This window comes from Indicator indicator, chromosome 28 (assembly GCF_027791375.1).
Source record: "Indicator indicator isolate 239-I01 chromosome 28, UM_Iind_1.1, whole genome shotgun sequence".
Classification (NCBI taxonomy): Eukaryota; Metazoa; Chordata; class Aves; order Piciformes; family Indicatoridae; genus Indicator; species Indicator indicator.
The window spans coordinates 742,244-767,407 of record NC_072037.1 but is presented as its reverse complement, the minus strand read 5'-3'; the positions used below and the strand labels follow the sequence as shown (position 1 = coordinate 767,407).

The following is a 25,164-nucleotide window of genomic DNA, read 5'->3' as shown; positions in this document are numbered from 1 at the left end:
GACAGGAAAGAGAGCAAGCAGCGAGATGTCCAGTCTGTGATAGGCTTGCTGGACAAGAAGGGGGAGTGCAATAGACCACCTCTGAACCAGGAGACCCCTTTCTCCTGGTGGGGAAGGAACCAAGTCCCACCTGGATTAAGTTCCTTTTGTCCAACTGGGGGGCTGGGTTCTTTCAGCCCCATCCAGGATGGGTGTAACCCAGCACAGACCCCCAAAGCCTTCTCCTCCAGGCTGCTCTTGAGTGGCTCCTCAGCCATGTGGATGTGTGCTTGGGATTGCCCTGCCCCAGGTGCAGGACCTTGCACTTGACCTTGTTGAACTTGGTAAGTTCATCGTGGGTGCATTCAGCCCCAGGCTGTGGAGCAGGGGAAGGATGTTTCCTCTTCACTCCTGCTCACACAGTGCCATGTGGGCCACACGCTGAGCTGGGCAGGACTGCCAGCAGAGATGGTTTCCATGAGCCTGTGGGCTGGAAAAATGGTGAGTTGAGGTTTCAGTGACAGGGAGGTAAGGTAGGAAAAAGCCATGGCAGAAAAGGGATTGTTGTGTTTGCTTGAGGCTCAGAAGGCTTTTGAACAAGTTGAGTTATTGGCTGCATCTGAGCTGAGGCTCTGCTCTCCTAACTGCTCTCATTTCCTGTGTCATTCCAGCTCGTTCCCTGCATTAATTGCACTCCAGATTTACAGTGGATTTGGTTACACTCTGGGTTGCAGTCTCTTTTTTTTCTTTTTTTGTCTGTGTGTGTCTAGATTTCCTTGGGAGACAGGCCAGGAGCAGAGCCTGTGTCCAGGCATTCACACACACACAGGCTGAGCTCTGCTGGCTGCTCACTCCCTGGGCACCCGGGACCTGCAATTTCTTCCCTTTCCTTTTAAAGGGAGACTTTTCGTTTTCCAGAGCAGAGGCAGTAGCTGAGAGCAGGCAGTGTTGGGAGAGGTGAAGGTCTCAGAACTGCCAGAGATGAGAGGAAAACACTGTGCTGTGAATTGTAAATGTGGCATTTTTCACTTGGCTGCTGTGTCCCAGGGGCTGGTTGGAAGGGAACAGGATCGTGCGGTGGCTCGGCCAGGAATCACCTCACTGCTTAAAGTGCTTCGTGAGTGCAGGGCTGCAGAGCTGAGCTGGAGGAGGCAGAGCTGAAGCATGACCTGAAATACGAAGTGAGATGGAATACTGAACAAGAAATCCAGGCTCTGGAGATGAGCTGTTTAGGAAGTGTGGAAGGCAGAAGGTGAATGAAAGGCTCTTTCCTTTGTGGCTGAATGTTTTCCTTTGGGCTTTATGAAAACATAATGGGAGGTGCCCTGAATATCCAAGAAGTGGTTCTGGAGAACTCATTCAGGTCTCTAAATTCATTCTTCAGGTCTGAGCTCTTGATGCAGTAGCAGATTTTCATTCAGAATATTCTGAGTCACGGCTTCCTAGTAAATGATTGTGAATTAAAAACAGCTGCATAAGAGGGACAGGGACCTGCTAGAAGGGGTCCAGAGAAGACCACCAAGATGATCAGAAGGCTGCAGCACCTCTGCTATGGAGTCAGACTGGGAGAGTTGGGGCTGTACAGTCTGGAGAAGAGAAAGCTCTGGGGAGACCTTAGAGCTGCATTCAGTCTCTGAAGGGTTCTACAGGCAGGCTGGGGAGGGCTGTGGGGACAGAATTAGGGGCAGTGGTTTGAAACTGGAGCAGGGCAGGGTTGGGTTGGACATCAGGAGGAAGTTCTGCACAGTGAGACTGGGGAGACACTGGAACAGGTTGCCCAGGGAGGTGTTTGAGGCCCTGTCCCTGGAGACATTCAAGATCAGACTGGATGTGTCCCTGTGCAGCCTACTCTAGCTGGAGATGTCCCTGCTGCCTGCAGGGGGTTGGACAAGATGCCCTTGGAGGCTCCCTTCCAACCCAGTGCAGTCTGTGAAGCTGTGAATCCAAAATGTTTGAAGTCAAGCATTCCTGAACATTTGGTTCAGAGATCCTGGAATGGTGAATAATGGGATGATGAATAATCCTGGAATGAAAAATAAGAATAGATGCAAAATCACAACTGAAGCCAAGGGCTCAGAGAAGTAGGTGAAAAGTAAGAGGAAAAAATCCAAACAATCTGCTTCTGGAATATTCCATCACCCTCTTTTCCAGCCCTGCCACTACTCACAGCAGCATTTCATCTTCTTCTCACCCAGATCTCATCAGGCCCCAGGCTGCTCCCAGCCCAGTGTGCACAGCCTAACCCCCAGCACACAGAGCCAAGCAGACAGAGGCTGATCTCCCCAGAAATTGATCCCCTTGCATCTTCCAGCCACAGAGGGTGAAGGGCTGAAGGCTCCAGAGCTGTTGCATTACCAAATGAGTGTTGCTAATCCTTTCTAGCCCATGGGAGATGCTCTTCTAGGAGGGTTCTGGTTTCATGTGAAGCAGGGTGGGGGGCTGGGGGCTGGATTTGCTGTGCAGCAGCAGCTTGATTTAGTTGTAAGTGCCCCAGTCCAGCTTTGCAGCAGTGAAGCCCGTGGGGCTGCTTGGTTAAAGCCATGCATGGATGATGTCTGTTACTTTGTGGGGCTTTCAGGGCCAGGGCCTTTAGCACTCTAATCCTGAATGGCAGTTGGAGGGTGGTGGTTTCAAACACAGTGGCATGGAGTAGCTGATGCCTCCTCTGAGAAACAATGCACCAGTGTGTCTGGGCTGCCTGTGCACAGCCAATAACTCTGCTTTGGTTTGTTTTTCTTCCCCTCCCCTTTTCTCTCTCTCTCTCTCTTCCTCCTCCTCCAGGCCAGGACCCACTCCTATTGCTGAAAACCCTTCAGCTTCTCTGGACAAAGAAAGAGATGAAGAAGGTAAGGCTAAGCCTGCCCTCCACACTGCAGTTGCTAGCAGCATGCAGAGCATGTCCAGAGGCAGAGCCCCTGGGGCAGGCCTGTGATTCTTCACCATCACTGTCAGTCCCAGCGTGCAGGGAAGAGCCTCTGCATTTGCTGCAGGGAGTGGAGAGACAAGGTAGTTCTGTGTGGTGTGAGGGAGCTCAGGGACTCAGATGAAAGAGCTGAAGTTTATACATGCCTGCATTTCAGAGGGGGGAAAAAATTCTTTTAGACAACTTTTTTTCCTCATCCATTAAATGGAGGATCTTTGGGAATGGGGGAAGAATATTTCTAGCAGCTGAAAAAATGAGGATTGAAGTCAGTAGAAAAGTGCCCTTTGCCAAGTAGAATGAGAGCAAAGCCTTCAAATTCAAAGTATTCTTCCCATGTTTTTTTCTGATTTGGTTTGGTTTTGCCTTTCAGAGTGGTGAGTACAATTCACACTGCCTGCCTAGAGTGAGTGCTATGTTTTTATCCAGCACCCTATGGATTCCATGTGGAGATTCTCAAGGGGAGCAAAATGTTCTTCATCTAAGTCTGGGAGCTAGAAAACTTCCAGAAACACTTCATGCATCAGCTTAGAGAATCACAGAATTGTCAGGGTTGGAAGGGACCTCAAGACTCATCCAGTTCCAACCCCCCTGCCATGGACAGGGACACCTCACACCAGATCAGGTTGCTCACAAGCCACATCCAGCCTGGCTGCAAAAACCTCCAGGCATGAGGCTTCCACCACCTCCCTGGGCAACCTCTGCCAGTGTCTCACCACCCTCATGGGGAAGAATTTCTTCCTAACATCCATTCTGAATCTTCCCACTTCTAGTTTTTCTCCATTCCCCCCAGTCCTATCACTCCCTGACACCCTAAAAAGTCCCTCCCCAGCTTTCTTGTAGCCTCCTTCAGATCCTGGAAGGCCACAAGAAGGTCTCCTCGGTGCCTTCTCCTCTCCAGACTGCACAACCCCAACTCTCTCAGGCTGTCTCCAGAGCAGAGCAGCTCCAGCCCTCATGGCCCTTCTCTGGATGCCTTCCAGAACCTCCAGATCCTTCCTGGAACAGGGGTTCCAGAACTGGACACAGAGTTCCAAGTGGGGTCTCAGCAGAGTGGAGCAGAGAGGGAGAATCCCCTCCCTGCCCTGCTGGCCACACTTCTCTGCTTGGCTCTCTGGGCTGCAAGTGCTCACTGCTGGCTCCTGGAGAGCTTCTCATCCCCCAGCACCCCCAAGTCCTTTTCTTCAGGGCTGCTGTCAAGCCAGTCCCTGCCCATCCTGTATCAGTGCCTGGGATTGCCCTGACCCAGCTGTAGGACCTTGTACCTGGTTTGTTCAACCTCCTGATGTTGTCTTGTGCCCAGCTCTGCAGCCTGTCCAGGTCCCTCTGGATGGATCCCTTCCCCCCAGCCTGTCAGCAACACCACACAGCTTGGTGCTGAGGGAGCCTCAGCACCTCTGTCCATGTAGCTGACAAAGATGTTAAACAAGCCTGGTCCTAGCACTGATCCTTGTCCCTGGCCTCCACTTGGACAGGGACCCATGGGCAGCCACTCTTTGGCCATCAAGCCAGTTCTTTACCCACCTTGCTTAGTGATGAGCTTCCCATGCCTTCTTCATAGCTGAGATGTGTGTTTTTTTCTACAAAAAAGACCCAAACTATGCAGCTCCCTACCTAGGCATGTGGGATGTGCCCTGTGTGAACTGGCCCTTGGTGTACGTGCTCCATCCTAGGTGTCCAGGGTGTTCAGTCATTGTCCTTGTCTGCCACACATAGACTTTCCATTGCTGGTAGTCTGTGGTTCCCAGATGGATTAATGAAACAACTGGAAGCAGTGTGTGAGAGCAGCCTTTCCAAAGAGTCGGTCACCTACATAAGCTTCAGCTCAGCAGCTCTAAAGCCTGGAGTGTTCTATGAAGTTTTGTTAAAGCTGGAGTTAAAAAAATATTGTGAGTTAGGTCTTGAGGGCAGTTAATGCCACAAAGCAACAGCAGGAAAGAGGAATCATCACAATCTCTGCACTGTGTACCCTGGGAGCTGTGGGGATGGGAAGCAAATACCAGAAGCTCCCATGGACGTGTCCTGGGGCAGGGAGCACCACAGCTTTCCTGCTGAGGGGGGAGAAGCTTGAGGATGCCCATGAGTCACCCCTGCAGCTCTGCTTATTCAGTGTGTTTGCTGCTGGAGTGGTCATCCCAATGGGACGTGTGGTTTGCAGAGCCACCCTGCAGGCAGCCTTGTGTGAGCCAGGATGCAGGCAGCAGCCTGCACTGAACCTGCAGGATGCCTTTATGAACCACAGGGAAAGCCTGAGAGAGATGAGGTGTGGCACCTCAGGTGGTGTGGGGACCAGGCTGTGGTGTGCCTGGGGGGTGGCTCAGCAGCAGCTGCCTCAGGAGCACAGCATGAATGTCCCCAATGTCCTGGCAGGGCAGGGGCTGGAGCTAGATGGTCTTTAAGGTTCCTTGCAACCCAAACTGTTCCATGGTGCCTAGCTGGTTTCTGATATGTGCTCGTTCCCCTGTCACTGAGATGAGCTAAGCTGTGCCCAGGACATCCCCACCCTTCACATCTAGTGCCCAGACAGCAGCTGTAGATGCTGCCCTGCCCTCTGTGCTGCCGTTAACGTCCAGCTGTCCTGTTCAGAGAGGAGAGGGAACCTGACTTCAGTACAACACAACCTGGTCCAGTGTGATTCTGCCTCTCTGCTCTGCTCTGCTCAGACCCCACCTGCAGCACTGCCTCCAGTTTTCTGGGGCCCCCGGCACAAGAAGGACCTGGAGCTGCTGGAGAGGGTCCAGAGGAGGCCACAAAGATGATCAGAGGGCTGCAGAACCTCCCTTGTGGGGACAAGCTGGGAGAGTTGGGGCTCTTCAGCCTGGAGAAGAGGAGGCTCCAGGGAGACCTCAGAGCAGCCTTGCAGTACCTGAAGGGTCTCCAGGAGAGCTGGGGAGGGACTTTTGACAATGGCTTTGAGCTGGGAAAGGGGAGATTGAGACTGGAGATGAGGAAGAAATTCTTGAGAGTGAGGGTGAGGAGACACTGGCACAGGTTGCCCAGGGAGGCTGTGGCTGTCCCCTGCCTGGAGGTGTTGAAGACCAGGCTGGATGAGGCCTTGAGCAACCTGAGCTGGTGGGAGGTGTCCCTGCCCATGGCAGGGGGTTGGAACTGGATGAGCTTTAAGTTCCTTTCCAACCCAACCCGTTCCATGAATCTCTGAATTGACCTTTAAATGATAGGGAGCTCCTCTGACTTTCACTCTATGTGAATTAACTAATCTGTGCTGTTAACTAGCATGGAGCCTGCTGGTCTCAAATCAGTGACCATGAGCAGGTGTCCATGGCTTGACCTCAGCTCTGGAGCATGGTCTAAGAACATGCCTACATAGGAAGACAGTTTTGGAATAACCAAGAGGCATCAGCACACTGCCCTGAGCTGTGCAGTAGGAAATGAAGAACCAAAACTGGATGATAGAGTTGTGTAGTTTGAGCATCAGCAGAATCTTCCTATTCCCATGATCTGTCAGGCTGCAGAAATCCTACAAGGAGCATTCCCTGCCATGGGAATCAATTGAAATGGAAATGGCAATTCCATGTTGGAGAGGGATCCTAGGAGAGGAGCCAGCCACGCAGCTCGCACTCCCACCCCTCTGCGTTTAGGTGTCTTACGCCTTTTTTTTCCCTTTGGTTTTCTTTCCCCTCCTTCAAGCACACCACAGCTGAAGCCTTCAGATTGCTAGGAAGTTCTGAAGGAGGCTTTTCCTCTGCTTGTCAATCTGCTACAGAGTCAAACTCTGTGTAGGGAATAGCAGATTGTGCTCCTGGCAGCTGGCTCAGCGTTTGGAGATGCTCTCTGTCTGGAAGCTTTGCCCTCACAGGACCTGGTGTCTGTTGGGCCCCATCCTGCCAGAGCCCTAGCCCTGACTGCAGCCCGAGGAGGAGCTGAATGGTGTGGTGAAAGCTCTCCTTCAATATAAATGTGCTGAAGAGGGGCTTTGGGGAGAAGCAAAGAAAAGAGGCCATTTATAAACTGTGCAGCTTAGCTGGCAAGTTGTTTTGTTTTCCTTTGGCTGTTGTGTTGGATATTTGTGGTTGGACTAGAGCTTGCCTTGCCCTTCTGCTGAATCTCAGAGTGGAGCCCGAGCCCTGTCTTTAGCCTGGCAAATTCTTGCCACAGGGAGAAATACTTAGAGGGAGAAATCTGCTATCTAGTGTCACATCTTTGTTAGTCATCAGCTGTTTGGTGCTGCCTTTGATAATGCAGTGAGAAAGAAACAGTTTCTCCTGTAAACTATAGGGTTTGTGGCTTTTCCAGACATGAAAGACACTATGGCAAAGAGCTGTCTTCCAGTAAATATCGCTGAGGAAGAAAACAGAACAAATTCACTGGCAAGTTTTCCATGGATGTCCTTTTGTTTTCCATGGCATTCTTCAGCTGCTCCGTTGTTTCCATTGGCCGCCGCACGCGGGGCCGGCACATACAGTAAATTACAGGCACTGGCTGTGAGGGGGACTCAGCATCTTGGGGCTTTTGCTTTTTTTGAGCCAGAAAAGAAAGACAGCAGCTGCTCTTGGTGACTCCTGGTGCTCTCTGCTTTCCCCTTGCTCCGCGCTGCTGCATGTAGCATGCGGTGAGAGGTGCTGGGTGGGTATTGAAGGATGCCACTTCCTCAGCCTGCCAACCTCCGAGCTCCTTGGAAACCACTCCCAGTGTAAACATTATAAAGATACTGCTCGGTGCTGCTAATTTAGCACTTCTACCAGATGGGGAGTAAGTAGCCTATTAACAGTCACAAAGTGAGTGTCCAATTCCTTCACATTTCTAAACACATCACCCTGGGATTCCTAAGATTTATGGTGTGGAGTATTCCCATGTTCCGAGCCCCTTCCTGTGGCCTTCAGCCTTGGGGAGGTGCCTGACACCAACCTCTCTGCCCAGGTGGCTTTGGAGGGGAGAAGTGGAGATGTGCAGGATGGTAAGGCAGCAGGGCTGGGAATCTGCTCTTTCCTCCTTTTTAATCCTGTCTAATCCTAGTTAACCCCAAACTATGCTGATACTTCCAAGCGCTGCAGTCACGCCGAGGAGCGTTTGCGCTGTCAGGGCTGAAGGTTATGCTACAAGACTGAGCAGGGCTTCTGTGCTCTGTGGCCTGGAGGTCTCTCAGATAAGGAGATGTCTGGAGCTGGTTACCCACCTTCAACACTGCCATTTTCCTACTAGCACCCCTTTCTCCGGCTCACTCCTATTCTGCCCCTTCCCCCAAATCCCAAGCCCCCTTTGTCTGTCTCACAGAACAACTTCTCTGTCTTTATGGGATAATTAGTGTGGACAATTGCTGCTTTTCCCATTGGGTTTGAGGTGCACTGAGCCATGAAGGGATCTGTAATGACATGAAAAGTCACTGGAGGCACGGATGGTGGCTGAATAGCAACAGTTACCTCTCTGAATAGATTAAATGAAAAAAAATCAAGCTTTGTGTTCAGCTGGGGGAGGGAGGATTCACTCAGCTTTTTGTCTGTGACAATGTGGTTTTGTGTCTCACCAGCTCAAGGAAGAAACCAGGAGGGGCTTTGCAGAACTGCAGGACCCATTGGCAGGACTCTTGGACATGCTGGAGGGCAGCAGTGACTGGAAGGGGAAAGGGCATTCCCTTGGGTATTACATCAGCACCGAGCTGGAGCTGTGGATAAAAGAGCATCCTGCTGTTCAACAGGTTAGAGAGTGAGAGCAAGGGAGCTGGCAGAAAGGAGAGGGCAATTGATTTTGATGTCCCTGGAGTGTCCCCAAGTTCACTTTTTTCCCCAGTCCAGCCTTCACACAGGCAGTGTGACCATGTGTGAAATTCATCCTGAGGTGATGCTATCGCTGCATGCTGGCTTGGGGATGAAATCCTGGTGGGAGCTGTGATGCAAAAGCTCCATCTCCCTCTCTGAGCTGGGTTTTCCATCCTTCCAGATCAAGCTCCTTTGATCAAAGGCTGGTCTTGCAGCTTTTGCTGAGCTGGAGGCTTTCCCACTGGAACTCACATCCCACTGTCAGGATAAACCCAATGGCAGGAATCTATTCTGCATATTCTTCCAGCTCTGCAAATGGAAGCCAGTTACTGTAGGGTTGCTTAACTCCTGCCATATGGCTGGGAGTGCAGAAAATGGGAACAGGATGAGTTTTCAGCAACTGAGTGATGAGGTTTGTAACGTTGGGTCATAAGATTATGCCTCCTAATGTTTGCCATTCCTTGTGCCTCCATATATTCCAACTGAGATTTGTTCCTTTTTTTTTTTTTGTCTCCTTTTGGCTCTCAGCTGCGAGATGCTTTGATATTTGTGTTGCTTCATTTCCCCTTTTCCCAAATGGATCTTTTTGGATGTTGAGTTCTGCCACTGCAGTATCTGCAGCGTGCAGTGAAGTGCTGCTGGCACTGAAAGTCCTGACACGGAAATTCCTGTGTCATAAGAGAATGACCATGTAGGAACACAAGGAAAGATGCTTGAATCTGTGCATCTTTTGACCATCCTTTGCACCCAGGAGCAAGCCTGGGAATGAAAACTGAATTGCTATGCCTGATAGGTGAGAGCTGCCTTGAGGGGAGTTGCTGGATTCAAAGATTTTCTGCTGGGAACTGGAGGGGTGGATTTCTAAAGAGGCCTTTTTCCAGGTTCATATTTTACTTTTGCACAAGGCCATATTCCTCTTCCAAAATTAGCCCACAAACATTTAATGCTTTTAAATTGGATGCTGTGGAGAAAAATGTGCTGCATATTGTTCTGATTCCTGCTTGCAGCCTCCATGGGGAAATTGGAGAATCCCTTCCCAAGGAATTGGCTTTCCCCCTGTTTCAACAAGCTGTGTTTTCATCTGCCCTTGACTTGCAGCTGCCTGGACTGAATCTGGGTTTGATTCCTGTTTTTTTAATGTGGGTTTGGTTTTTTTTTTTCCAGTCTGGCATCAAGCTGAAGAAGCTCCAGGCCCGTGTGCTCAGAATGCTAGCCCAGTGCCCAGCTAATCTTCTTGACCCCCTGATTAGCATTTACCAGCTCCACAGAGCAGAGCGGAACTGTTTGCTTGAGCACGTCAGTCAGCTCTGGCAGCAGGGCGCTTACAAAGAGGTAGGTCGTCCCTCAAATGCTGTTACCTACCAGGCTCTCTCCTTCTCTCTTCATGTCTGCATCCTTTTTTTGGATGCATTTCAATGTGAATTCCCTCCCATGGCAGCAGCTGCATGCTGTGAATGGTCCAGCTTAGCGTGGCCTTCCCATGTTCATCAGGAAGCTGTGCTCGGCCTCGTTCTTCCCAGCAGCTGAGGACAGAGTGCCAGCGAATTCTTCCTCCACCTCTTTGCTGACCTTTGAAAGTAATAAGGTTAATAGGCTTTAATTTGGAGAATTTAAGAGGGTGGTTGTGTTCTTTTATTTTGTTTTCCTTGTCCTTGGCAAGAACAGAAGGGATTTTACTAGTTGGTTGTAGACCTGCTGTGCTATCTCCAATCTGCCTGCAGCAAGGAGGGGTCAGGGAATCTCTGTTCCCCCATGACTGCCCTGATCAAAGGCTTTGCAGTTCAAGGAGTTTGGAAGCCTCTTTACCATTGAGGCTCACATTCAAAATGTGTTACAACTCCTGTGTCTGAGTGGATGGCACCAGCTGGAGTTCACCAAACCCAGACTTTTGCCTTCTGGTTTAAACACTTAGAGCATCTCTGGCATCACTGTGAGGTCTCAGTAGCCTCACAAGTGTTCCCGTGAGCAAACCACAATCCTCTTCATGCTTGGGGTTTTGAAAGGCTAACCCCAGAGGACTGTTTTTCTCCAAGGGGGAATGGGTCCCTTGGATGGTGCAGAACAGCTTGATCTTGTTTAGCAAAAGAAGAAAATCAAATAGCGTTTTTGTGACTCTGTTTTTCAGTAAACCCCAGCCCCCCCCCCGAGAGCACGGGGTTCCATTCTTCTCCATTGCTTTGCATGCTGGAGCGAGGAGAGGTGGTGCACAGCAAGTTATCCATGGGACAGCAATGTGCCCTTGTGGCATCCTTGTGGATCCTGGGGCGCATTAAGCAGAGTGTGTCCAGCAGATCCAGGGAGGTTCTCGTCCCCCTGTACTCTGCCCTAATGAGGCCCCACCTGGAATACTGCATCCAGTTCTGGGCTCCCCAGGTCCAGAGGGACAGGGATCTGCTGTAGAGAGTCCAAGGGAGGGCTACAAGGATGCTGAAGGAACTGGAGCACTGCCTGGTGAGAAGAGGCTGGGAGCCCTGGGGCTGTTTAATCTGGAGAGGAGAAGTCTGAGAGGGGATTTGATCAATGTCTATCAATAGCTGAGGGCTGGGGGTCAGGAAGGAAGGGACATGGACAGGCTCTGCTTGATTGTGCCCTGGGATGGAAATTACAGCACAGGAGGTTCCACCTCAACATGAGGAAGAACTTCTTGACTGTGAGGGTCACAGAGCCCTGGAACAGGCTGCCCAGAGAGGTTGTGGAGTCTCCTTCTCTGGAGACTTTCCAGCCCTGTGTGGATGTGTTCCTCTGTGACCTGTGCTGGATTCTGTGGTCCTGCTCTGGCAGGGACCTCCAGAGGTCCCTTCCAACCCCTAGCATACTGTGAGGCCTGTTATAGTTCATATTTGATGAGCAGTTCATAGGTAGCTCCTTGAAACTAACTTTTTGCTCTATAAATTTTTGAACATGCTTGAAAATCCTAACTGGACCCTTGTGTTTGACTATATTCAAGTGTGATTTTGAAACCCAAGGCTCCAAAGATATTTCTTGTTTCAATTAGAGATGATGCAGTTCTTTCTAGATCTGGGTTTGGAAAGCTCTGCATTTTATATGATGGAATTGTTTGTCTGTTCTCCCTTCCACAGCAAAGTTCATTTACTAGTTGTTCCCAGTGTGAAGAACAGGAAACCTCAACTATTGCTTAGCCTCAGCCATAACTTTCTTCTACTTCTGTTTTGTTGCCAGAGGGATGAATAGAATTATCTTCAAGAATAACAGGAAATCTTTTACTGCCCTTGGGGACTGATCATACCTAAGTTGACAGCAACTAACCCCAAAACCCCAGGAACTAGGGCTCTGAGCACTCGTGGTGGGCTGTGGTGTGTCTGTTTGTCCTGCTCTGCCCTGTCTTTCTGATGGGGCAGTAAAGCACTTTCACACGTAGGATTTTTGGCTCTTCTATCTCTCCCCCTTTGAAAAGACAGAAATGCTTCTAAATCCTTCCTGTCACAGAACCATAGAATGGTTTGGGTTAGAAGGGACCTTCAAAGGTCATCAAGGTCCTTGCCGTTAGCAGGGACATTCTCCACTAGATCAGGTTGCCAGAGCCTTGTCAAGCCTGACCTTGAATATCTCCAGGGATGGAGCCCCAACCACCTCCCTGGGCAACCTGTTGCAGTGTTCCAGCAGCCTCCTGGTGCAGAACTTGTTCCTCACATCCAATGTAAATCTGCTCTGCTCTCATTTCAAACCATTGCCCCTGGTCCTGTCCCTGCAGGTCTTTGCAAACAGTTTCTCTGCAGCCTTCCTGTAGCCCCTTCAGGTATTGGAAGGCAGCTTCAAGGCCTCCTTGGAGCCTTCTCTACTCCAGGCTGAATAACCCCAGCTCCCCAAGCCTGTCCTCACAGGAGGAGGTGCTCCAGCCCCCTAGTCATTTCATGGCCCTCCTCTGGACCTGCTCCATCAGGCCCATGCCCTTCCTTTGTTGAGGGTCCAGAGTTATTTATTGTCTTGCTGTATTTAGAGTAAGACCCCAAGCATTTGTTCTAGAGCAACATTATTCCCTGTGCCTGTTCTGCTGCCTTTTCTGCTGTGGTGTGTGAAACATAGAGGTCTCCAGCTCTGCCCCATGGGCTAAGATGCTTTTCCCTCTCAGAGCTTTTCGAGAAAATGCAATTCCAGAAATCCCTGAGCACGGCCATGGTGGTTTTTTGTCCTGAAGCACATCTGGCACTCCACAGGTCTTATTTTAGCAGAGCTGGTCAAAAGCCCAACCACTCTGTGAATGGCAGCAGCCAGGAGCTTGCAGGGAGCTGCTCCTGGAAGAAGCTTCCTGATGAGACAGAGCGTGGGTGTTGGGAGGGTGGTAAGAAAACTATTGGTGGTGGACAGGCAGTGGTGGGGCTGGTGCAAGATGAGGCTGTGCAGGTGGCACAGGTGATGGAGCAAATCCAGAGAATCACAGAATCACAGATTAACCAGGTTGGAAAAGACCTTTGAGATCATCAAGTCCAACCTATCACCCAACACCAGAGTCTCACCACCCTCCTACTGAAGAACTTCTTCCTCAGCTCCACTCTAACCCTGCTCTCCCTCAGCTTCAAACCATTCCCCCTTGGTCTGTCTCTAGACACCCTCAGGAAAAGTCTCTCTGCAGCCTTCCTGCAGGATCCCTTCAGGTACTGGAAGGCAGCTCTAAGGTCCCCCTGGAGTCTCCTCCAGGCTGCACACCCCCAGCTTCCTCAGCCTGTGCTCACAGCAGGGCTGTGTTCCAGACCCTTTCCCCAGCTTTGTTGCCCTACTCTGGACACCTTCCAGCATCTCAAAATCTCTCTTGAATTGAGGGGCCCAGAACTGGACACAGGACTCAAGGTGTGGTCTAACCAGTGCTAAGCACTGGGCAGGATGACTTCCCTGCTCCTGCTGGCCACACTATTGCTGATCCAGGCCAGGATGCCATTGGCCTTCTTGGCCACCTGGGCACACTGCTGGCTCATGTTGAGCTGCTGTCCACCAGCACCCCCAGGTCCCTTTCTGCCTGGCTGCTCTCCAGCCACTCTGACCCCAGCCTGTAGCTCTGCATGGGGTTGTTGTGGCCAACGTGTAGAACCTGGCACTCAGACTTGTTCAATCTCATGCCCTTGGACTCTGCCCATCTGTCCAGCCTGGCAAGGTCCCTCTGCAGAGCCCTCCTACCCTCTAACAAATGAACACCTGCTCCCAGCTTGGTGTCATCTGCAAACTTACTGATGATGGACTCAATCCCCTCATCCAGATCATCAATAAAGAGATTGAACAGGATGGGGCCCAACGCTGGTCCCTGGGGGACACCACTAGTGCCTGGCTGCCAGCTGGCAGTGGCACCATTCACCACTACTCTCTGGGCTCAGCCCTCCAGCCAGTTCTTAACCCAGCACAGAGTGCTCCTGTCCAAGCCATGGGCTGCCAGCTTGGCCAGGAGTTTGCCATTGGGGGTGGTGTCAAAGGCCTTGCTGAAGTCCAGGCAGACTACATCCACAGCCTGCCCCACATCCAGCAGGTGCTCACCTGAGCATAGAAGGAGATCAGGTTGGTCAGGCAGGACCTGCCCCTCCTAAATCCGTGTTGGCTGGGCCTGATCCCTTGGCATCCTGCAGGTGCTGTGTGATTTCATTCAAGATGATCTGCTCCATAATCTTGCCTAGCACTGAGGTCAGGCTGACAGGCCTGGAATTCCCTGGCTCCTCCTTCTGGCCCTTCTTGTGGATGGGCATCACAGTGGCCAATTTTCAGTCATCTGGGACCTCACCAGTGAGCCAGGACTGCTTATGAATGATGTTCAAAATCATAGAATCACAGGATGGTCTGGGTTGGAAGGGACCTCCAGAGCTCATCCAGTCCAACCCTCTGCACTCAGCAGGGACATCCTCCACCAGATCAGGTTGCCCAGAGCCCTGTCCAGCCTCACCTTGAATATCTCCAGGGATGAGGCCCCAGCCACCTCCCTGGGCACTTCCATAGAAGGCAGCTCAGCTGGTGAAGAGTCTGGAGCACAAGACTCATGAGGAGCAGCTGAGGGAACTGAGGGTGGTTAGGGTGGAGAAAAGGAGCCTGAGGGGAGCCCTCACTGCTCTCTACAGCTCCCTGAAAGGAGGCTGGAGCCAGGTGGGGATCAGTCTCTTCTCTGAAGGGACATGTGACAGGACAAGAGGAAATGGCCCAAATTTGTGGCAGGGGAGGTTTAAGTTGGATATGAGGAACAATTTCTTCCCCAAAAGGATTGTCAAGGCCTGGCTCAGGCTGCCCAGAGCAGTGGTGGAGTGCCCATCCCCAGAGGTGCTTCAAAGCCTTAGAGATGTGGTGCTGAGGGCCATGGTTTAGCAGTGGACATGGCAGCGTTGGGCTAAGGGTTGGAGCTGCCGATCTCAAAGGTGTCTTCCAACCAGAACAATTCTGTGATCCTGTGACCTTACTGGGATGTAGCAGCACGGAGCGGGAGGTGCGGCAGGGCGGCCGCGGCTGGGGAGCGCTGCCAGCGGATGGCACCAGAGCTCCCGCGATGCAGGGAGCCGGGCCCCGCGGGGCGAGCTGCGGCACCAGCGGGCAGGCAGCAGCGGGGCCGGGGCCTGGACTCCTCGGGTTCTGTGTCCACTCTCCTGTGAAGGGAGTGTGCAGCCGCTGGAGGAGCACGGCAGCGAGGGTGCTCCGGGCCCCTGCACGGCGCTCCCAGGTCTGCTCCTCACGGCCCGCAGGGCAGGAAGAGCCCAGAGGCATTCCCCTCAGGGAGCTTCAGGTGAAGCAGCTTTGTCCCCGCTCAGAAGCCCTCCAAAGGCACTGGCCGAGGCCACCCTGCCCTGGGCCGTTGCAGGCTGCTTTGTGGGGAGCGAGCTGGCTGGCGGTGGGGCCGGGACAATGCGGGGATTCAGCAGACCGGGGGTAATGCAGCACAAGCGGGGCTGCGAGAGGCCCTGAATACGCCAGGCTGTGCCGGAGAAGAATGAGGGTAGGCAGAAGGCAAGCTAGTGTTTCATGGTCATCTTATGTTACACTTCAGCCTTTCAAAGAGTGTCTGGGGCTGCCTGAATGAGCCTCTCTTGCACTGCGAATGCGGCAGCCCCCAGACAAAGGGGACTCTTGTCAGTGGCAGGCCCCTCCGGGGAATAAAAGGCATTGTCACATGAACAGGGGCAGTCTGGCAGGCTGTGCATGCTTCAGTGCCCCATGATATCGCTAAGTCTCAGCAGAAATCACATTCAGGGCTCTGTCAGCTTTGATTAGCAGGGTCTCATGACTTAATGTGCTGCGATATTTCATGTCTAAGGGTGGCGGCTGTCTTTCTGGGGATGAATGCCCTCTATTGTCCGCCCAGTTATTTTATTTACATTTTTTTAAACAGCTTATAAAGGTAAAAAAAAAAAAAGATAGCTGTGCTTAAAGGGGGAAAAAAAATCAAATTCCTTTGCTTCTGCAGCAGCAGTGAGTGCTGCTTGGGTCAGATACAGTGAAACTTGTTTTCACAGTCAGCATCAAAGTTCTCCTCTTGTTTAACAGCTTTATAGTAAATTCTGAACAGGTGGCAGTGGAGCTGGGTTTAGGAAGGAAACAATAAATAATCTTTTTAGCCTCTGACAACCAGAAATATTCTTGGGCCTGAGAGAGCTCCCACTCCGACCTCTCTGTGTCGGTGACTAGCAGCATTTTTCTCACCTCCATCTCTTTGGCTCTTAAAGAAGAGTATGGGACTAAGCTGTTAGTGGGACAGCGAGCATTTAACCAAGTTTTTTGGTTGCCATCCATTCACATTTCTCCATTTGCAAAAGCAGAGGCTATTCTTTACGGTAATGTTTCATCCATTAGTAATGAATCCTCCAAGTGAGGATTCTGTATGTTAAATTCAGATAATGTTTGCTCTTTCAATGCAGAGTGTGAGGGTTATCTGTTAAAACTCAGGTGGTAAAATGTGTCATAAAAGCAGCTGTGGAACAGCCAGAGAAGTCAAAGTTTTTTGTCAGCAAGGCATAACTGCTGCACAAGTCATTTGGTAGAAAGGATGGTTGACCAAAAGGTCAAACTGAAAGGAATACAGGTGCCCTAGGGTGCAGAGCTGCAGGGTTGTGCCCTAGGGGCAGAGCTGCAGGGTTGTGCCCTAGGGTACAGAGCTCCAGGGTTGTGCCCTAGTGTGCAGAGCTGCAGGGTTGTGCCCCAGTGTGCAGAGCTGCAGGGTTATGCCCCGGTGTGCAGAGCTGCAGGGTTGTGCCGTAGGGTACAGAGCTGCAGGGTTGTGCCCTAGTGTGCAGAGCTGCAGGGTTGTGCCCCAGTGTGCAGAGCTGCAGGGTTGTGCCCTAGGGTGCAGAGCTGCAGGGTTGTGCCCTGGGGCGCAGAGCTGCAGGGTTGTGCCCTAGGGTACAGAGCTGCAGGGTTGTGCCCCAGTGTGCAGAGCTGCAGGGTTGTGCCCTGGGGTGCAGAGCTGCAGGGTTGTGCCCCAGTGTGCAGAGCTGCAGGGTTGTGCCCTGGGATGCAGAGCTGCAGGGTTGTGCCGTAGGGTACAGAGCTGCAGGGTTGTGCCCTAGGGTGCAGAGCTGCAGGGTTGTGCCCTAGGGTGTCACCACCACAGCCTGTGGTTTTCGGTGCAGTGATGTTCTCAGCACTGACTCAGGGCTGTTACTGTTTGTAGTCCTGCTTCATACACGGTGCTGGAGTAGCCATGGAGAATGAACCTGATGAAGAGCGACTGAAGGAGCTAGGGCTGCTGAGGCTGAAGAAGAGAAGGCTGAGGGGAGACCTCATGGCTCTCTGCAATTCACTGAAAGGAGGTTGTGGAGAGGCTGGTGCTGGTCTCTTCTCACATGTCATGAGTGATAGAACAAGAGGGAATGACCTCAAGCTGCAGCAGGGTAGGTTTGACTGGACAGTAGGAAAAGTTTTTTCCCAGCATGACAGGTCAGACACTGGAACAGGCTGCCCAGAGAGGTGCTGGAGTCACCATCCCTGGAGGTGTTTAGTTTTTTAGATGTGGTGCTTGGGGGTTTAGGGGTGAACTTTGTAGAGCAGGCCTAATGGTTAGACTTGGAAAGACCCCAGGGTTCTGCTAAAACAGAATTACAGAATCATTCAGGTCAACCTGACTGATTCTGTAATTCTGTTTTTGCAGACAGTTCTACACATTTTTGAGCACATTGCCAGATGTTCAGGTTGTGCATTTCTTCACTCTGACTGTTTTGAGCTGTCCTCAGGACAGTGAAAATGTCTCTGATGTTGGGCATAGAACTGTTGGAGTGAGTCCAGAGGAGGCCACAAAGATAATCCAAGGGCTGCAGCACCTCTGCTATGAGGATAGACTGAGGGAGATGGGGGTGTTCAGCCTGGAGAGGAGAAGGCTCCAGGGGGACCTTAGAGCTGCCTGCCAGGACCTGAAGGGATCCTGCAGGAAGGCTGCAGGGAGACTTTTCCTGAGGGTGTCTGAGACAGGCCAAGGGGGAATGGTTTGAAGCTGAGGCAGGGCAGGGTTAGAGTGGAGCTGAGGGAGAAGCTCTTCAGTAGGAGGGAGGTGAGACTCTGGCACAGGTTGCCCAGGGAGGCTGTGGCTGCCTCCTGCCTGGAGGTGTTCAAGGCTAAGTTGGAAGAGGCCTTGGACAACCAAGTGTATTTTGGTAGGTATCCCTGCCCATGGCAGGGAGGTTGGAGTAGATTATCTCTGAGGTCCCTTCCAAGCTGACCTGTTCTGTGATTCCTTCCCCCTTAATTCCCAAGCCTTCTTTGTTCAGCTCTTGCTGTGTTTCAGTCTGTGCATTTGAATTTCCTTGTTTCTTTTCAATCAAAAATAAATGACCAGAATAGCAAAGAAAATGTTACAGGGGATGTTTCTTATCTGAAGATGATGATGTCAGCCTCCACCCTTTTTTTCCTCTTCAGTTAGTCTGCTGCTAAAGGCAGCTTTAAAGGCAGGTCACCTCCTAGCTTAGGGCCACTGCAGTGCAGAGGTAGCCAACCTGTGGGATGTGGACCACTCTGCTGCCTGCTTCCAAGCACTGTGTCTTCTGGAGCCACCTCTGCTTTGGGCATGCCTGGTGAAATGGCTAGGAAGGAGTCTGAGTGCCTCTGAGGTGGGAGCATCCTGCTCCTGCTGTCAGCATCCTGCTCCTGCTGTCAGCTTTTCTGGCCTCTCATCAGGCAAGCAGAAGGGGTGGGAATGGGCAGCACGTCCAGCCCCAGAGTCTGGGTCTGGGGGATCTGGTTAAGGTGGGTGGCCTTTGCGCACAGGAAGCTTGGGCAGTGCTCTAGAGGATCACTCATTTGGGCTGGCCAGCTAAGCTTGGCTTAAAACTGCTTCGAATGACCTAGGGAAGGCAACTCGCAGAGCCGTTTGCTTCGGTTCCCTCTTGCCACCGTGTCCCCCCCTCGACTTGACTTCTCTCCCTTCACCTCAGATTCTTTCACTGTGAGCAGCCTGTCATGACTTCATCTTGAGTGGCTCTCTGCTGGTGAAATATGTTGATGCTCTCTTGGAAGTGGACCTGGGAAATCTCACGTTTTTCTCATTTCTGAAGATCCTCCTGCAGATAGCTGCCTGTGCTGTGTGCTCTCTGAGCAGGAAGTAATTAAACATCTAACCTGATGTCATGCACTTTGCAGTGATGCACTCAGAGAGGCTGAGCAAAGCTGATTAGCCACAAGTCTGCAATGAGTGTTTCCAAAACACAAACCAGATGTTCCCAGTGATTAATACGTGGTGTGCCTTCTGCTCCATTATTTCTGCCGTTATGATGCAGCCAGGCTTTGATCACTGATTTTCTTAGCTTTGACGTTGGATCCTCCTCTGCAGAGCCCTGCTCTGTTGTTTACTCTCTCCTCTGGCTTCTCAGGAATTCCTTCACCATTGGTTCAGAAGCAGTGCCCCAAGTCAGGCTCAGGCACATTTACCTTTGTGTTGTCCCAACTTGCTTGCAGCAGGGCTAAGTAATGCAGGACTCATCAGGAACCATTTGTGTCTGCCCTGCATCATCACTCCAAGCAATGCTACCAGCCAAAGGTTAGTCCTCTGGTGCTAACCCCACCGTGGGAAAATTGCCTAAATTGTCAGTGCAGACACCACCCAAGTGCACATGCCCTTGCAGATAAGATCTTGTGTGGCTTCCTGCGCTTGGTGCTGTATGTGGAAAGAAAAGTCATTTTTAGATGAGGCAGAGCAAGCTGTGTTCAAAACAAGCAGAGAGGCTCAGGTATTGGTGCAGGGAGCTCTGAGGTTGTGTGCTCACTTCACAGCACTCCCTCTTTTCCCAGGCTGTTGTTTTTTGTAGTCTAGAAGAGTGCTCTGGTGCTTGTGGCCTGAGTGCATCAGGTTTGGGTAACCTCCCCCATCCTGTGATCGATGCACCTCCAAGCCTTGTAGACACAACTTAATGTAGTGTGGGCCAGCTTGGAGTTCTTCCCCACCCTCAGCCAACCCTCCTTTGCTATATTTTTAGTTGTTTATCTGTGGGAAACAAAATGTCCAAACATGGATTTTGCTTTGACTAGAAATAAATCAAAGAATGACCCAAAGCTCCCTGGGGACAATGAGAAGACTCACAAACGTTGATGGGATTTGAACCAGGCAATGGGTCACCACCTTTTCTCCTGGGCTCAGCAGTGGCTTCATCATGTACCTGTCCAGAACACACCTGGGGGATGCAAGGCAACCTTTGCCACATTTCTGTGACGGTCTGGGCTATGGGAAGTGCTTTAGTCTAGGTTAACCACCACCATGTGCAGTGGGACTGCTGCTGATGCTTGTTCTTGGCTGCTGTTAGATTAGGTGCTAGGAGCCCTCTGTGAGTGGTGTACTTGTGGTGCTCACACCACCAAGCAATGATCTCTTTACAGCTCCAGAGGGTGAGTAGACCCTGATAAGCTGACAGATAGAATGTATCCAGGTGGGTTCTGAATGTCTCCAGAGGAGACTCCACAACCTCTTTGGGCAGCCTGCTCCAGGGCTCTGCACCCTCACAGGGACAAAGTTTTCCCTTCTGTTCCCATGGCACCTCCTCTGCTCCAGCTTGCCCCCAGTGCCCCTTGTGCTGTCCTTGGACATCCCTGAGCAGAGCCTGACTCCAGCCCTGCACATCTTTATCCCCAGCAATGAGGGCAGCCCTCAGGCTCCTCTGTTCCAAGCCCCAAGCCCCAGCTCCCTCAGCCTGTGCTCACAGGGAGATGTTCCACTGCCTGCAGCAGCTTGGTGGCTCTGTGCTGGACTCTTCCAAGGAGCTCCCAATGCATCAGTGTCTACCAGAGCTTGCCCATGTTCCTGCCTCCTCACTAGGCTTTATGCTGTTACTGATCAGCTGGTGAAGGGAGAGAGCAATCTGCTGCTCAGGACTTTTGTTGCCCTGCTGATCCAACCTGAGCCTGATCTTAAAGGTCTCTTCCAACCGAAATGATTCTGTGATCTGTGCCTGGATTCCAAGCTGCCAGCTGCCCTGGCTGCTCTGCCAGCAGAGCCTGGAGAGCATGGCACTGCACAGGGGGAAATGTGTGGTTCTTGGCTGGGCAGGGGGATCTCACCCTCTCAGTTACAGCTGCTGTCTGCCTAATTAAAGGGTTTGTTTTCTAACTACAAAACGAGTCTGTGAGTGAGGTGCTGCTCTGCTGGAGATCTTATCCTCTCTAAACAGACTGTTAAAAATAGGCTCATTTTACACAAAACTTGTTTGTGGAGTGAAACAATTCAAAGCATGATAGTAACAAAACAAAAGCTTTAAATAGCTCCAAGTGGAGACCACAGCCACAGCTGCCAAACACTTTCATCTTTATTGCAGTTACTCATATCTCTTCTCTTATTATTCCCATTGTAAGCACACTGATTTTATCTGCCTTGTCCTCACTGTTCAGCCAGCCCATGGAGCTACACCCTGCAACCCAGCCTTGGCTCCTTGCTCCTAGGACCCAGGTCATGGGTCTGCTTCCACCTTTGGCTTTCTGCATGGATGGAGGGGAACTGCAAGCAGGCTGCAGAGGGACTGTTCCCAAAGGCCTTGAGTGATAAGACAAGGGACAATGGTTTGAAATGAGAGCAGAGCAGACTGAGATTGGATGTGAGGAACAAGTTCTGCACCAGGAGGCTGCTGAAACACTGCAACAGGTTGCCAGGGAGGTGGTTGAGGCCTCCTCCCTGGAGATATTCAAGGTGAGGCTGGACAGGCTCTGGGCAACCTGATCTAGTGGAAGATGTCCCTGCTGAGTGCAAGGGGTTGGACTGGATGAGCTCTGGAGGTCCCTTCCAACCCAAACCATTCTGTGATTCTATGGATGAAGCTGCTGGCCTGCTGCTGACTCTGTTCCCTGCTGCAGGACATTTCTGCAAGCAAGACAATTTGTCTGACTGCTTCATCACCCATTTTAGCTGAGTGATGTTAAAATGATGTTTAAAAAAGCCTTGTGTGGTTTCCTTGAAGCTCCTCTGACCAGCAGCAGTGGTGGTGGTGTGAGCTGGGGTTGGAAGGCAACAATTCTCCATGCTTTGGCTGTGTGTTGGTGTGAGCTGAAATTCCCCCCCCCACCGACACTAACCAGGCTAGCTCAGTCTGGAAGCAAATGAAAAGCTGTATTTACAAGCAGAGTCTAAAATCTATGATGAAATGCAATGAATATGTACAAATATACAAAATTCACAACAATCACAAATATATACAATCAACAGAAAAGCACAACCGATCTCCCTTTGCTTCCCCCCAAGGGGACCCTCCCAAAGGGGCCTCCCTCTCTCCCAGGAGCTTCCCCCCAGACCCTCCTGGACAGAGAAGCAGAGTTTGTTAAGCAGAAAGTTGTTAACTTAGCTGCCAAGGTCAGTACGTGTTATCTTCAGCCAGAAGAGAAGAAGAAACAGCAGCCAGACAGCCCAGCAACTGCCCCCACTGCAGAATGCAGAATGTGCAGAGTGCCCACTTTGTTTTGAGTAATAGTTCTTAAACATTTCTATCTATCCAATGGAAGTGTTTAGAACAATCAGTATTTTGCTTTCTTACACCTAATAGTGACTTATTTATACTCTTTCACTTTCTCTGTTCTGAACTTTGCAAGGAAAAATTAAAAAGACAGTTTCAAACCATCACAGTCCACCCCTTCTAAACAATTCCATTGGCTGCTACTATCATTTATCTAATCTAAAATAATATCTACAACAATAGGTGAATAAAGACCATAGTCCATTCCGGCTATTTCAGATGTAGATGATTCAAAAGAGTCAAATCACAGGAAAAACAGCAAACAGCTTGTTTCCTCGCAGATGGAGCGAAGGAAGGAACAGGGACTCTCAGGTGACTCAGGGCTCTCAGGGTTCGTGCACCGTAGATCTCATGAACTCTCCTCTTGGGCGCGATGCTGTGTCTGCGCAACAGTCTGAATTTAACCTCTCTCAGCCAAAGTTAGATTTCTTTGTGGAATACACTGAATTTCACCATTTTCTTGCATCACCCAATAGGTGTGACCAGGACCTTCAGCAGAAACCACCCCTCGGACAGGTTTGGCCTCTCCTGAAGGAGAAAATACCCAAACAGTTTTGCCTAACAGATTCTTTTCTCTGATAACAGGAACTCTGTCACCTTCTTCCTTTCGCAACAAATCTGATTGGGCAGGTCCAGCTCGATTCACTGAACCTCTACTATTCACTAACCAGGTTGCTTGTGCTAAATGTTTCTCCCAGTTTTTCAAAGATCCACCCCCCATGGCTTTGAGAGTGGTTTTCAGCAAACCGTTGTAGCGTTCGATCTTCCCTGCAGCTGGTGCATAGTAGGGAATGTGGAATATCCACTCAATGCCATGCTCTTTGGCCCAGTTTTTTACAAGATTGTTCTTGAAATGAGTTCCGTTGTCTGACTCAATCCTCTCTGGAGTTCCGTGTCTCCACAGGATTTGTCTCTCCAGGCCAAGAATGGTGTTACGTGCAGTTGCATGAGGAACTGGATAAGTTTCCAGCCATCCAGTGCTCGCCTCTACCATAGTCAGCACATACTGCTTACCAGATGGAGAACGAGGTAGAGTGATGTAGTCAATCTGCCAGGCTTCACCATACTTGTACTTGGACCATCGGTCACCGTACCACAAGGGCTTGATCCGCTTTGCCTGCTTAATAGCAGCACAAATGTCACAGTCATGGATGACTTGTGTGATAGCATCCATGGAAATGTCAATGGATCTGTCACGAGCCCATCGGTAGGTTGCATCTCTGCCTTGATGTCCTGACGAGTCATGGGCCCACCGAGCTAAGAACAGCTCACCTCGGTGTTTCCAGTCAAGATCAGGATCAGGATCAGAGTTTGTGTCCACCTGGGAAACTCTTGCAGCTAGATCTGCCTGATGGTTGTGTTGTTGTTCCTCAGTAGCTTTGCTCTTAGGAATGTGAGCATCGATGTGTCTCACTTTCACTGGGATTCTCTCAATGCGAGCAGCAATGTCTTGCCACAGATCTGCAGCCCAGAGAGGCTTTCCTTTTCTCTGCCAGCCATTCTTCTTCCAGTCTTTCAGCCAACCCCACAAGGCATTGGCTACCATCCATGAGTCAGTGTAGAAATAAAGCTTTGGCCATCTCTCATGTTCAGCTATGATAAGAGCTAGCTGGACAGCTTTTACCTCTGTGAATTGGCTGGATTCTCCTTCTCCATCTCTCGCTTCTGTAACTCTGTGTGTTGGACTCCACACTGCAGACTTCCACCTTCACTTGTTTCCAACCAGAAGACAGGAACCGTCTGTGAACAAAGCATATCTCTTGTCATCATCAGACAGATCACTGTAAGGAGAAGCCTCCTCAGCACGAGTTACTGTCTCCTCTGGAGGTTTTGCACAGCTTGTGCCTTCTGGCCAGTTTGTGATCACCTCCACCAAACCAGGCCCGTAACCTCGTTCAGGAGGCTGAATGAGTATTAGTTGCTCTGTACCCTTTGGTACAGGGCAGAATACATCCAGGAAAAGAGGAAGACCTAAGGTGACACAGCACATGCTCATCTGTGTGAGTCACCTTACAGTTAACAGAGGTGGGGTGTGCACCTGCAGCCCAGAGAGCCAAGCAGAGCCTGGGCTGCAGCAGGAGAAGTGTGGCCAGCAGGGCCAGGGAGGGGATTCTCCCCCTCTGCTCCACTCTGCGGAGACCACTCCTGGAGCTCTGTGTCCAGTTCTGGAGCCTCTGTTCCAGGAAGGATCTGGAGGTGCTGGAAGGTGTCCAGAGAAGGGCCATGAGGATGAGCAGAGGGCTGGAGCTGCTCTGCTCTGGAGACAGACTGAGAGAGTTGGGGTTGTGCAGTCTGGAGAGGAGAAGGCTCTGAGGAGACCTTCTTGTGGCCTTCCAGTATCTGAAGGGAGCTCCAAGAAAGCTGGGGAGGGACTTTTTAGGGTGTCAGGGAGTGATAGGACTGGGGGGAATGCATCCAAGCTAGAGGAGGGGAGATTTAGACTGGATGTTAGGAAGAAGTTCTTCCCCATGAGGGTGGTGAGACACTGGCACAGGTTGTCCAGGGAGGTGGTGGAAGCCTCATCCCTGGAGGTTAAGGCCAGGCTGGATGTGGCTGTGTGCAACCTGCTGTAGTGTGAGGTGTCCCTGCCCATGGCAGGGGGGTTGGAACTGGATGATCCTTGTGGTGCCTTTCAACCCTGACAATTCTGTGATTCCAT

General features: G+C 51.1%; 1 protein-coding gene across 1 annotated transcript in view; it reads left to right on the top strand.

Annotated features, from left to right (window-relative positions):
* Positions 1-2,364: 2,364 nt before the first annotated feature.
* Positions 2,365-25,164, top strand: part of EXD3 (exonuclease 3'-5' domain containing 3) — a 247,437-nt gene continuing 224,637 nt past the window's right edge. The window contains exons 1-4 of the mRNA XM_054393212.1: positions 2,365-2,410; positions 2,761-2,825; positions 8,385-8,552; positions 9,778-9,945. Coding sequence (XP_054249187.1) covers positions 2,365-2,410; positions 2,761-2,825; positions 8,385-8,552; positions 9,778-9,945 — 447 coding nt within the window. The remainder of the gene's footprint in view (positions 2,411-2,760; positions 2,826-8,384; positions 8,553-9,777; positions 9,946-25,164) is intronic.